The 14,083-nt window shown below is 42.1% G+C and overlaps 3 protein-coding genes across 11 annotated transcripts in view; 2 read left to right on the plus strand and 1 right to left on the minus strand.

The window, feature by feature from the left end:
• rbfox2 (RNA binding fox-1 homolog 2) overlaps nt 1-5,256 on the plus strand; it is a 32,963-nt gene extending 27,707 nt beyond the window's left edge. For 7 of the 8 annotated variants that reach the window (XM_037471002.2, XM_037470998.2, XM_037471000.2 and 4 more), the window contains 3 exons: nt 1,619-1,707; nt 1,874-1,946; nt 2,525-5,256. In XM_037471002.2, coding sequence (XP_037326899.1) covers nt 1,619-1,707; nt 1,874-1,946; nt 2,525-2,569 — 207 coding nt within the window. In that variant the 3' untranslated portion in view covers nt 2,570-5,256. Of the gene's footprint in view, nt 1-1,618; nt 1,708-1,873; nt 1,947-2,524 lie in introns of those variants that run through there. The other variant, XR_005120270.2, reaches the window with a different exon arrangement.
• Nucleotides 5,257-8,311: 3,055 nt separating this feature from the next.
• On the plus strand, nt 8,312-10,272 carry pde6hb (phosphodiesterase 6H, cGMP-specific, cone, gamma, paralog b). 2 transcript variants are annotated; one of them, XM_037472612.2, is made up of 3 exons: nt 8,312-8,912; nt 9,428-9,531; nt 9,682-10,272. In XM_037472612.2, exons 1-3 carry the CDS (start codon nt 8,790-8,792, stop codon nt 9,797-9,799), a joined length of 345 nt encoding a protein of 114 aa, XP_037328509.1. In that variant the 5' UTR covers nt 8,312-8,789; the 3' UTR covers nt 9,800-10,272. The 2 variants fall into 2 exon arrangements, with proteins under 2 accessions (XP_037328509.1, XP_037328510.1); XM_037472613.2 differs by having other exon boundaries at nt 8,799-8,912; nt 9,425-9,531.
• Nucleotides 10,273-12,102: 1,830 nt separating this feature from the next.
• Nucleotides 12,103-13,419, minus strand: LOC119218275 (retinal cone rhodopsin-sensitive cGMP 3',5'-cyclic phosphodiesterase subunit gamma-like). The gene is made up of 3 exons (XM_037472569.2): nt 13,261-13,419; nt 12,783-12,898; nt 12,103-12,671 (listed from the first exon to the last, which is right to left on the minus strand). Exons 2-3 carry the CDS (start codon nt 12,884-12,886, stop codon nt 12,554-12,556), a joined length of 222 nt encoding a protein of 73 aa, XP_037328466.1. The 5' UTR covers nt 12,887-12,898; nt 13,261-13,419; the 3' UTR covers nt 12,103-12,553.
• Nucleotides 13,420-14,083: the final 664 nt, after the last annotated feature.

Consider the following 14,083-nt stretch of genomic DNA (forward strand, 5'->3'; position numbering starts at 1 on the left):
TGGAATCTGATTTTGTGAAGAGTGTGCTACACAACGTCCATTTACAAATGATCTGCAGGAGAGATGGGTCTACCTTTTCTAAGGGAAATCAGGTTCAGTATTGCAGGTCAATACTTGAACAGTTGGTCAATATCTTTAACCCAAATCTGCACTCTGATGGACTTTTCTCGTCTACTCTAAGATTCATCCCTCAATTTATGACTTTTCGTCTTGTTCTTGTGGCATACCATTAGACTCATTTTATTGTGTTATTTGACACTTCCATCACACGTTGTTCTTTAAACATCAGTAACTGTGATGAGAATTGTCCACAACTGAGATACAAACTAAAGCCGACCATTTTTTTTAGGACATGCCCTTTGTTTTGTTATACTTTTACCACAGACATATGGATTATGGGTTAGAAAGCAGCATTGCCATGATTAGAAATACAAACCGGATGCAAACATAAATAAGACATTTTGTCAGTGGTCAGAGGGATGTAGGAGAGCTTCTATCAGCAGTTAATTCCGACCCCTTCCAGGAATCTCCCTATCTGTTTCACCTGTGGCATGCTAACTGAATCAATGTCGGCATGCAGACATATCGACAAGGCTCCCCCCCCACCCCCCCCACCCCATCCCTCCTATTTTCCTCCCCCCTATTTCTCCTCCCTCCACAACCTTTCTTTGTTACTTCTTCTTGCTCTGTTCATCTTTTCTTCCTTATAATAATTAAAACTTTTTTTTGTTGTTACGTTTCAAGTGTCACCTGGCATTTGCCCCTCCTTCCCCTTCCTATTCCCTTTTTATTATTCACTATATCTTCTTTCCATCCCCTTCCTCTCCTCCCTCTGCCCATGGCCAGCCTTCCTCCCCTAGCAGCAGCAGCTGTGTGGTCCTGAATGCAGGGACTTTAGGGTAGAATGCAGCGGTGTTTGTTTTGTTTTAATAGGGATGTTTGGCCTAATACGCTGTGCGTTCTGATTTTGGGAAAAGCATGTCATGTCTGTCAGTGATTGGTCGCTGGCCACGTGAGCGTTAATGTGTGTGCGTGTGTGTGTGTGCGCGGGCAGTGTTTTTTAATCTGAATGGCTGACTGTCTCCTTTCCCCTGAATTTTTTTCTGTGTCTGTTTATCAGCTGTTCATCCAAACATAAATAATGACACAACCATCTTGCCACCTCTTCCCCTTTCTATAACAGTGTGTTTTTGGTAGGGGAATGGGGTGGGGCACAGTTATGGGTATGAACTCTCTCTCTCTCTCTCTCTCTCTCCCCCTCCATGTCCAATGCACAGCTAGGAACAAATAATGCACCGTAACGCTGCAACCAGCGACGCACATGTTATTGTGCGGGTTAGTCATGGAGGGAGAGACCCACACAGAGCCTGAGCTACATCCTCGTGAATGCCGTACTGCACCAGATTAGCCAGTTTTGCTGACTGTCTGCTTGTTAATCTTTCGCTCTCTTCTCAGCAGTTTTTTTGCTCACAATGTAACCCCCTTTTAGATTAACTACTAGTCCTGTCCGTGTGTAGAGGATCTACAGCAAACCCCTCTAACATCAATTTACCCTTCTTTCTCCCCTCACCGCATATCTTTCTTCTGCGCTGGGCACCACCTCGTTGCCTCATGTCAGGGGGGCTATGCAGCCTATCGTTACGCCCAGCCGACTGCGGTAGCGACTCCCGCGGCAGCGGCGGCTGCGGCGGCAGCTTACAGTGACAGGTGAGTGGAGCGCAGCGCGTTTCCAAGCCTCCTCTGGCGGGCCAAGAGTTAGAGAGTTACTGCATATCAGTCACCTCGTGCTTTGAGGCAGGTCCCCTTTTCTACCCGTTTAAATCCTAATGCAACACCTCGTGTTTGATGGCTTTTGTGTTTTGTTTTCCTGCAGCTACGGACGGGTTTACACGGCAGACCCTTACCACGCCGCGCTCGCCCCGGCCGCCTACGGCGTTGGAGCCATGGTAAGTCCTTGAAGCCCGCACACGGTCAGACATTCAGAGGAAGAGCCATGTTACACTGATTTTATTTCCTTTTAAAAAAGGTATTTAGCCGCTCATTAAAAATCCCAATGAGAATGTTGTTTGGGAACCTGTTTTATTACAATCAACTTACTGGTCAAGAGTTTTTAGGCTAAATTGCTGTGTTCATATAAACTACAACCCTGTAATGTGGGGCCAGGTAGAAGTCCAGCATCAAAATAAACATTAAACCCTTAAAAACATTAAGATAGAACGCTTTATGTGGGATTGATTTTGAAATACAACTTCCTTGCCCATATTTGTGGTCATTGAGTTAACACCCACGGCGGCTCATTTGTCTCAATTCTTGGATAACAATGGAAGTTTGTGACACAGAGGGAAACGCTATAACCCCAAATTATAAAAGTGTGTGTGTGTATATATATATATGTGTATACTATTATATTTTGGGGTTTGGTTTTGATTTTTTTATGGAATTTATTGACAGTAAAGGAAACTTAGAAAATCAATCAAATCAAAGGACTTTATTCACTAGATGTTTATCTTTATTTGTTTCACAGGCCACACTGTACAGGGGAGGCTACAGTAGATTTGCCCCTTATTAAAGACACTACATTTCCCAGGAGCTCCTCTCTTCCATTGAATTTCTCTGAAAGAGCTCCCTCTGTTGCCGTGGAGGTGGACTGCACCCAGTTTTAAACAGTGGAGTCGACTCAACAAAGATATTTCAGATCCTTCCCCACAGCAGTCCCACGTTTTCGTATATACGCTACTACAGAAATAGAGGAATGCTGTAATAAAGACTGACGGATGGCCTTTACAGTAAAAAAAAAAAAAAAAGAAGAAAAAAAATAGACTTAAGATGGCCACCTTCCCTATTGCACGGCTGTATTATAGTCCCCTCTTCTTAATCCCTCGGCACTCAGCAGCACAAGACTCGTGATGGGGCCCAGATGTTCTTCCAAAGGCTGTATGTGGATAACATTTAAACAGCTGTCAACCGTGTGTGAGAAGAAAGAGCTGGGTGCTGTGTGGCCTGCACGCACTCAACATTTAAGGAAAAAAGGAGGGAATCAAACGTGTCTACAAAACGTCGGAGAAGCAGGAAGCAGGAAGGCCCATGGAAAGGGAAGCTTAAAAAAAAACAACAACAAAAAAAACAAAAACATTTTGAACCAGAACGACGAGTCACCGACCATGAAAACAGCCGGCCATGGGACTTTTATGATCCCACCTCAAGGTGGGCGGGTAGGATGGGAGTGTGTCGTTGTGTTGTTGCAGAGCGGCGGCTGGGAGGAGGTGACGTGTGACGGTTTATATCGCTGCAGGAATCACGACCGAAAGCTGGAGGGAGGGAGGGTTATTAGAGCTGTTCCTTACCTCAAGTTTTCTTAGTATGTGGAAATGGTGAACCTTTAAACTTAAAATTGTTATGATATGCAAAGAAATTAGCTTAGAGAAAAAAAGTTACCAAATTATTATTATTATTATTATTGTAATTATTCTCATTCATATTCTTATAAAACCATTATTTTTTTTGACTCTGCAGCTAGTGCTGTTATGGGGCATGTAGATCCAACAGTGAACCCTGGGGTTAAAATCAGAAAACGAGCATCGCTATCTCAAAGACTCCACTTTATGAGCTATAAGACGCTTCTATAGTCTCACATCATTTTTCTAAAGCACAGGATTCCGCTGCGTTCTGCGTGCGACGGCCACTCAAACACTACGGAGGGATCCCACACTAAAACGGTGTCGTCTTGAATTGATTTTTAGCATTTAGATCCAAACGACATCGTCCACCCGCAACCCCGGGGTTCACGTATTTGTTGGTCCTTTAATGTAGAGATTTATTATTTGGATTTTCCCCTCATGCTCCACCTTTTATAGAGCAACGTCCAACATTGAATGAGTCTTCCTGAAACATACTTTAGTCGGTAAATGTGTTCGAGATGCTGCCAGCAGCGTTTTACTGAGCAAGAGAGCGATTCTGGCGAGGAATTAATAAAAAATATTTAAATGCAAAACACATTACTATTGTGCATATTTCTATACTGTTGTATTCTATATTTCCAAAACGTGGCTTTTATTTTGCTTTTGTTTTTGTTCCAAAGATTTGTAGAAAGCACATTTTTCTGCCGTATGTATAAATATATTATCTTTGTTATTATTATAATGATATGGCTGTCTTTATTTACTTATTTTTCACTTTGTATGTCTTTTTTTTAATATATATATATATATATATATAAATATCTCTTAAGTGTTGTTCCTTCTCCAGTAAGGTGCAAATTCAATTAAGTTTTTTGTTATTTTCTTTTGCTTTGGAATAAAGTTCTTGAGCCAAGAGCGTATCTGAGAAGGTACAAACTAGAGGTATGCATGTAACACTACCAAACCCAGTCCTCTTGGTGAAATATTCAGTCAATCCAAGCTACACTTTGTTTTGTTTTGGGGTTGTCGTGTTATCACGCATTCATGATCAGGTTGATATTCCAACATGGTGGAAAAACAAAATGTCATTGTGGGATATGATCTAAGTTGTGTGTTAAATGAGATCTCTCTCTCTCTCTCTCTCTCTCTAATATATATATATATATATATATATATATATATATGCCTAGTATTTTTTTTCCTCTAACGTATTGACGACTTTAAAATATACAGTTTTATTTTCCATGTCCAATACGATTTTTATTTTTTTCTCTATTAAATGTGCTGCTGGTAGATTTTCTCATAACACTTATCATTTTATCATGTCTCCAAATCACAACAGAATGGGTTCTGGACAACAACAAAAAAAAAAAAAAAAAAAAAACTAGCCAAAGATGCTAACTTACAGTCCACACAGTACACACAGACGGACTAATGAAGCCACTGGCGGCATGGACAAACCAGCATGAGCGATACTCGTCAAGTTTGAGAACTTTTTGCATGAATCTCGTGTCTTTCATATTTTGACTCCCGAGCAGCCGAGCCCGGTTGCCTTGTTCTTCACCACTAGAGTCTGCGGGGAAACGACGGGCAGCTAGCTGTTTGAAGCTAGTCAACACAACAAAGAGCACAGTGCAAACAAAACAAAACAACACGTGGCAGCTTCATTTCTCCTGTCTTGGTTTTCTTGCCACTGTATTATAGTAGACTATGTGGCCATTCTTCACAGTTGCTATGGTTTCCTCAATGAACTGTCCTCCCCCCTCTATCATGTCTATATCCCCCCCTGACTGCCATTATGTTTTTTAGTTATTGAATGTCCATATAAAATGTTTTATATAAAAATGTTTTGTTGTGATCTCGCTTTCAGGTTGTTTTCTTTTGGTCTTCTATTTATTTAGTAAAATGGATGATCATATTCTTTTGTCGTTTTTTTGGATTACTTTACACTCAGAAGGTGACGGCTACTCACTCATTTAAGTCTTAGTAATGATCCCCCACTTCGTATGCATTAAACCTGCAGCAGGACTCTGCTGGATCACCGTGGAAACGCACAAAACCGCTCGTCTTTTCAGCAGATCCGGTAACCTGGCAACAGAAAAGTAGTTCTAAGTCGTGGTGTGTCTACGGAAGTCCAACAACATTTTGCGACGTCTCTTTCTTACATGCAAAAAGTCTTATAGCGAATAAACTCCAGATCCGAAGCCACACCAGCGTTCATTTGCAGTCTGCAGTGTGAGAAATCCGTCTCGTTGTAAGCTTAATTTGTCTGTTTGATGAGGGGCAGGTCGAATCCACCGAGGGGACTAATTCCTGAACATGTGAGCGGAACGATGCAAATCAAGACCAGCCGAGCCCAGCGAGGAGTACGGCCCCACATCTGCATCTTGACTTTACAGAGTTCAGCCCACAAATGGAAATGTCCCCAGTTTCATTTCAGAAATCTGGACACTCATACAATGCAAGGGATGCAGTTTGTTATTGTCAGCGTGTCGGCATGCCGATGTTCAGCAGCTCAATGGTTACATCCCAACGTTGGCGTGCTACATTTAGCTAATAGCCACATAATGTCTTTGGTTTTATTGTGGAAATGGAAAAGGCTGTTGGAGCACAGCTAGATCGGTCTGCATTCACACCATCTGGGAGCCAGGAGTCCTCCATCCTGTTGGCTAGTGGAGATATTTCAGTCTGTCAGACTGTGGATGGGTTTAGACGTTGGTTAGCAGACACCAGGCCCATATTATAACATTTGTGTTATTTCTTTTTGGAAATTCCCATCAAGTTCACACCAATACGCCAACATTTCTCTGGAGAAAATATTGACAGTTCTTGATGGTATGCACTTATTCACATTTGTTAATAAAACTACATTAAAAAGGTATGGTTCTAACTGGGAGGGGGGTCAAGGTGTAGAAAAGGAGAAAAAGAGCAAAGGTTAATTGCTGATCTACTCTCAAACCCAACGGCGTCCATCGTCTCTCCACCAGTCAGAGGGGCGTACGGTGGAAGTTTGGAGCTATTGATTGAAGCATAGACACCTCAATGAAGTGTGTTTATGTATATATGTGAATATATAAAAAAATAAATATACAATTTGATGTGTAACTAATTAAATGATATTTTCTAATTTTGCCCCATTTTTTTTTTTTAGTGCATGTTTTGGGGATCAAAATCTGAGCAGGTTTCCAAAGCGTAGCCCTTACGCAACATCTGGTCAGGTGTTTGGGTGGGTGAAGGAGGAGAGCGAGGCGAGATGGGAGGACCACGGAAAAACGCTGCAGGTTTTTTTTTTTTTCAGACGATCCCGTATTTGGGCAGGCCTCTCTTCTTTTTAATGTTGTCTCAATCTGCCCCTCCTCCTCCTCCAAGCCCTGCTGCTCCGATGAGGTTCTATCCTCAGGTTAGGGTCAACGCATTCAATAAAGCTGCCACAAAGCTCCTAACAACCCTGTTCCACAAAGAGCTTTGTGTATTTTTACACCTTGGCAACGATGACATTACGGTAATACATAGTGAGGTCAGGACATCACCAGGTTCACCTGAAGCCTGCTTTGAAGTCAACACGCAGTGTGTCGTGAATAATAAGGTCTGAGGCTGAGGACAGCGTCACCTGACAGAACAACACAACTTTGTGCGACCTTGTCAGTCGTATCTTACTGGAAAGCTCAGCAGTGCTGGACTTTACCAGAAATGTTCTTCGGCCTCTTTGATGGCGTCTTTTTTTTTGTGGGATTTTTGCCGATCTGCCAGAGTCTCAGTTAACCAGTTGGTTCTTAGACTTCCCGCCCAAATTCTTAATTCAGTTTCGTAACGCTGAGGATTTAAATCAGCCATCGATGACGAAGTTAGATTTTGTTTTCAGTTATACAGTCCAAAAACATCAAAATCTGAATTTCTGTACCACTTTGATGTCGCCAACTCGTAGTGACTCAAAGTACCTGAGGGGTTGATAATGTAAAGATTAACGACTAAAGAAAAGTCCATTTTGCTGTTAGAATTATCTTACAGAAGGATGAAATGAGGATGTATGGAACAAAGGATGCAAAGTGCAATATCCTCAATATTTAAGTACATTTATTTACTTTTACTTACTTTAAATATTCTGGGTTTATCATTTTTATAAAAAAGGTTGTGGCCTCTCGGGGACGTTTTCCAGGCTTTTTTCCAAAAGTGATCCACAACAACAGCACATCCCAATTATAGATATTCCTTTGTCTAAAAAAATAACATTTTTGGGGTTCTACCATTACAAGATCCGATCCATGGTATGTGTACTCCACTCCAATCGGACACTCTGCATCACCTTTACAATCACCAACTGTTCAATTCAACCGTTTTACTTTGCTTCAGGCCGATGTCTTAATAATTACATATTATATAATTATATACATATTTTCTTTTTTGCCGTTCCAGAGCTTTATCTCGCATCTCACTCGTAATCTGCTTATCAACAAGGTGCTTGTGTGTATAGTAGTTGTGTACTATCCTTTTTTAGGGTAACCTATAGCGTTAAACTATAACACTATTGAAAAATAGAAGGCGCTGAGGCTAGAAAAACAACTCGATATTTTCTGTGTCAAATAATAAAAATATGGAAGATTTAGGGGGGGGAAATGGGATGCTTTAACATAATCATGGAGTGTCTCATGTTTGACGACCCTTTCATGTCTTTTTACAATTACTGCAGGGCTCTGTGTGTTTACAATACTACAGCGAGATTAATGTGATGTTTGGAAATCCTGTTTTCAATGGTCACTTCATATTATATATGAGAGCATTTCAATGGTGTAGTTGCCTGAGTAAAGTACAAAAATGATCAAATTGTACTTTGTTACATTCCAGTATTGACAGTGATATGCTACATACAAGAACATTTAAGGGAAGGGACCTCTCAAATGCACAAATGTACAAAAACTTTAGAGCATCCCCTGGTTCTCTTCTTTTTGTTATTGAGGTCCTATATTTTTGCACATTTACCTTAAAATATTTCTGACATTTAACATTCTTTGTAGCCTTTTATCACTAAATAGTTGGAGAAGGCCTTACCTTTTTATAGATGTATAGTAAAAACAAAAGACATGGTTTAAGCCGGATGTTATTTTTATTAAAATGACCAAAATGTTCAGTTCAATGTCCCTCTGTTTAATCGTAGGAACTGAAGTATTTGAGTATCAAATAGAGGTACAGTTCATTGGGGGCGGTGAGTAACAGTCCTGAACTGTAATAATAATAATACATGACTTAAATTCACACGCTGGGAGATGGGCAGTGACTCCAGGTGCACATGTCCTGTATTTATATCTCGATGTGCTTTATCTCGCATCTTGGAGGCTGAGCCGGTCCAGAGGAGAACAGAGAGTTGGCGCAGGGCACAATGGCACACACCATCTGATGGGATTAGCCACTTGGAGGACTTTAAAAGGGAAACTTGGACAGAGAGACAAAACCACAAGTGAGAACCAAGCGAAGATCATCAGACAGCATCAGAAAAACACTTCGAAACTCCAACAGAAGGTGAGTTGAAACTGCAATTTCCTCAGCTCTTGTGCGGCTTTGATGAAATGTAATTACACAGAAGAAAAGGACAGACGGAGGGAGGACTTCGTGTCTTTTTTTCACCAGTATTATGGCTGAGAAGAAGCTGGAATGACATCTGAGATTGTGACGGAGTAGACTTTACAACAAATAGTTTTGTGCAGCTTTGTTGGTGCTGCTAGAAGCCCAGTCTCTGTTTATTCATAATACTCTCATTTTTTTGTCTTGATTTGACTCCAATGACACATCTATTGAGGGCACATTGTTGGCTGACGCAAAGCATGATTATTTTGTTACCCTTCAACAACTTGGCCATTCAAAGGGCTGTGCTTAACACTACAAAAAGGCATTGAGGCGAGATATTGAATTCCCCAAAATTGAAACAAAAATCGAATGAAAATAGGTGTAGGGCATTAGTCCTCCTTTAAATGTAATTCAAAGCAGTGGCAAACTGGAAACTGAACTGACTTTTTGTTATTTTACCTTTTCAGTAGATGTCAGACGAAGGGAACCCTGCGGACAAGAAGGGACCTCCCAAGTTCAAGCAGAGGGCCATGCGTACCTTCAAGAGCAAGGCGCCTAAACCCGGCCAGAAGGGGTGAGATGGATTTAGCACGCACACACACACACACACACAAAACATACAGGCATTACCGTCCTTTGCCATCTTAGTCCTTTACTTTCATTTCAAACACCACTTCTCTCAGTTTATACTGATCAGAGCTTTCTTTTTGTCTCATGCACTCAGATTCGGAGACGACATCCCCGGCATGGAGGGTCTGGGCACGGACATCACCGTGGTCTGTCCCTGGGAGGCCTTCGGGGACATGGAGCTCAGCGACCTGGCCAAATACGGCATCGTTTAGCCCTCCGCCTTTTACCTGTGTTGCCACAACTGTCCCTTCATGTAACCTGTGACTGTGTACAAATCTTGAACTAGTGCTCTAATGAGGACGCACATACTGCTTATTTAATGGTGAGGAACAAAGAGATCCAGCCTCTCTCTCTCTCTCATGCACTGTATCTTCCCTTGCCTTTCCACCAATTCTACGCCGTCCTCAAAACCAGGTCAGCAGCTGCAGCCCTAAACCCTGAAAAGAAATCAAATGAATTGCATGGAGTAGATTTGTTGAAATATGTAAAAGTGGGTTTGATATCCGTTATTGTGATATCGAAGTGATGCCTTTTCTGTCCTCTTGCACCCTCGTCCCATCAAAACTGCGGATTCAACGTGCAAGTGTTTATTTTGTTTATGAGCTAAAAATATATTTTCATGATGAATCTGTAATTATTTCAACTCCTTTGGGAAATAACTGAATTATGTTCTGTAAAATGAATGATCCCGTTAACACAATAAATGTTAATGTTTTCCATAGAAGCGTATCTGTGTTATTATTAACACCACGTGCCGCTCTCACATTAAAAACGGTTTTACCTTTAACACAATGTCCAAAAGCGACATTTGTAATTGTGCATTTTTCCCTGTTTGTACTTCAGAGTAATAAATAGAATAATCTGCTCTGAACAACAGACTTACTGCAGCACTTGCTTATCACTAAAATATTATGGTATTCATTCAAATTCTAAAAATGATTCTGGCTTCAACATCATAAGAAGATGAGAAGAAGATTAAATTAAATTGTTGTTGCCGTGGCAACCACAGCTGCTAATTCCCTGTGAGTACAGCAAGTCTTTAATTTGTCCCCGCGGGGACATAGAAGAGGAGAGGTTTGACAGAGATGGATTCTTACTGTCCACACAGACACCACATGCCAACATCACCATATCTGCTATCACAGCAACCACTTCCTTCTGGAAAGAAGTAACAAACAATTTAACCAGATGATTCGACCCCCCCCCCCGCCACGTTCCCAGTCAGCGGCCCTGAGACATTTGGCTCCGTCCCTTTTTGTCTCTGAATCCCTCCTGCACCAATCGGCTGTCAGGGTTTTGCACACAGAGAGAGGACAGAGCAATGTGGGGTACACATGAGTTCAAGTAGCGCTCCACCGCTAAAGGGACCCCCCTCCAAAGAGGGTCAGGATCACTGCTCTATACAGGAAGCTTTTGATTAGACGTCGTCACATATGAAAGTTCACCTAAATTGTTAAACCATATACATTTTATATCGTGTGGATACATCTTGTTTTATCTTCTGAGGTTTTCAGAAACCAGTCTCTTTGATTTCTTCCTCCAAATCCCCCGAGTACCTCGTTTCATTAAGTCATATTTTTGCTGATTACTAATCTGGTACGTCAATCACCGCGGTGAATTCAACAGAAGACCTCCATGATGAGAAGCCCTGCTAGAAGTAATTGTTTCTCCTCTGTGTTCACCCACAGAGCCGCCCCCCCACCCCCACCCTCCCTCCACCCCCCCGCCCTGCTTAATCTCCCAAGGTTCCTGGTAATGAAGTGGCCAAAGGTTTTGAAGTGATGATTGCTATATTTAAAGCAAATTACACAAGGCACTCTCCCTTTGCCTTCTCACTGTTTAAAGGCTCACAAAGCTGATTGGTGCAGTGACACGAACGCACATTGTTATCTGGAGGACCGCCACACACACACACACACAGTCAAACACACACACACACAGACAGATATTGCCACCAACAGAAATGAGGATATAGTGAGAGTTATTGCTGGCAATATATAATATTCAATCAAACACCATGATTTCAAAGAACGTGTGACAATAAGAATTGTTTCTTTTTGTTAAGCATCGGCCGCACATCCTTCCATGAGGGGGCCGCCATATTTCTATAGTACCCAGAATGGACAAACCAAACGATGATGAGAGAGAGAGAGAGAGAGAGAGAGAGAGAGACGAGTACTTCGTCTTCTAGTTGGATGCTGGTGCGTAACGTCACAGACCGATATGCAATCGATCTGCTTTTCCTCTATTCATAGGTGTCCTACTCATTTATTCTTTTGCTTTCTTACACCAGTTGGTGATTGAACTAAGACGGTGTATATTTTATTCTATGATCAGCGAGGAAAATGACTTTTGTCTAATAATGTGTTTTACACTACAACAAATTGTCCAAATCCTTTATTGTAAATACCCTTTAATATGCTAACATTTTTTAGCAAGGTGAGTGTGAAATGTTGAAATTCTTTCAGGTTAGAATGTGGTATTATTAATAATAATAACAGGCAGGACACAAAGGCAGGTGTTCTACGAAAGATATTAGCTTTTATTGTGGAATTGTTCTTTTTTACCGACAATGTCCATTTTACTGAAGAGTGAAGTGAATTATGGAATGTAGCGTGAAAATACACGCTGCGGAGAACAAATAATCAGCAGCTTTTAGGAAATATGGAGAGCAAAACATTACCGTGATATCAGAACAACAGAAACTCCTCTTTCACATCACAAAATATACTCTATTTCATTATTGTCTTTACTCCTGTGGGGAGTTTAGGGCTGTGGAACCGGTGTAAAGGCAGGGGAAGATAAAGTACGTGAGACATATGGAAACTACAGGATCTCTTTTTTTTTTTCCCAGGTCAAACCTTTTACTAATCAACATCTGCCTCCTCTCTCGCCAACCGCTTCAGCTACTTTTATTCCTGGCGAGACGGTGTACGCGAGGGGCGACGCGAGTCAAAGGCGGAGGGCTAAACGATGCCGTATTTGGCCAGGTCGCTGAGCTCCATGTCCCCGAAGGCCTCCCAGGGACAGACCACGGTGATGTCCGTGCCCAGACCCTCCATGCCGGGGATGTCGTCTCCGAATCTGAGTGCATGAGACAAAAAGAAAGCTCTGATCAGTACGACCTGCGCCCTACCCACACATGGAGTAAAATACTCGAGGGCGTTCTGCGTGATCCATCAGATTCCACCTCACCCCTTCTGTCCGGGTTTAGGCGCCTTGCTCTTGAAAGTACGAGCAGTCCTCTGCTTGAACTTGGGAGGTGCCTTCCTGTCGGCGGGAACTGCAACGTCTGCCATTTGGAGCGTTTACTGAAGAAGAAAAAAAATAACGAACGCCGTTGATCTGAAAATCAAGCGTGTCAACGTTGGGACGTGACATCAGAGCGCGAAGCCTCGATGAAGAAAGTGCAACCAGCGCTCTGAGCTGCTCTGGGTTCACCCAAGCCCATCCGATCAAAAAGAGGACATTATAAAGAAAATGAGCGGTGCCTGCCGGCAGAAGTCTACCAACGAGGAGGCCGACACTAAGACATGTTCCTCCTGAAGTCCCAGGCAAAGTCTCAGGTCTCATCTCGGCCATAACACTGCAGAAAAAAGCTTTAAAGTCGTCCCTCCGTCTGTCGTCCTTTTCTTCTGCGAAATGACGTTTTTATCAAAGCTGTACTACTCACCTTCTGTCGGAGTCTTAAAGTGCTTTTCTGATGCTGCCTGATGATCTTCGCTTGGTTCCCACTTGCGGGTTTTCTCCCTCTGTCCGACGGTCCCTTTTAAAGTCCTCCAAGTGGCTAATCCCATCAGATGGTGTGTGCCAGCTCGGCTCCGTTCTCCTCTGGACCGGCTCAGCCTCCAACAGACGAGAAGAAGCAGATGGAGATATAAATACAGGACATGTGCACCTGGGGTCACTGCCCATCTCCCAACGTGTGAGTGGATCTTCTGTCTGACACAACTGCCATCAGATCAGCCATTGTATCGTAGTACAGTAAAAGAAATCACATATCTATTGGGTATCAAAAATAAGTGCAGGTATGAAACAACGTTGTTTGTTTTCACTGTGTTTTTGTGATTATTTAGCATTTCTGCCTCACTACATTTCATCTTTTTTTCCTCGAAACGACGTGATATGCTTAGATAATTCGTATAATACTGCATCATATCTAATGACTGTACACATGTACCAGCTACAACATCAACATGATCACACAGTCGTGTTTAATTGTTGTAGAAGAAAAAACAATGGTCTCACTATTATTTATCAGTGCTGTATTTGTGTACTTGTATCGTGCTTTTAGTCTTCCGAGCAGTCTAAGTCACGTAGAGACTTAAGAGCAGCAATTTCCAAATATGACATGATGTTTACCAGGCGCCGGTCCTAATGAAGTAATAAAGCTTGGGACGGATTTACAATCTATTTGTAAACAAACATGTGCCTGACGCAACTGATACACACCCTCTTCAGCATGTGATGTAAGATCAGAGAAGCCCTGAGATCAT

Source organism: Pungitius pungitius, chromosome 9 (assembly GCF_949316345.1).
Source record: "Pungitius pungitius chromosome 9, fPunPun2.1, whole genome shotgun sequence".
Classification (NCBI taxonomy): Eukaryota; Metazoa; Chordata; class Actinopteri; order Perciformes; family Gasterosteidae; genus Pungitius; species Pungitius pungitius.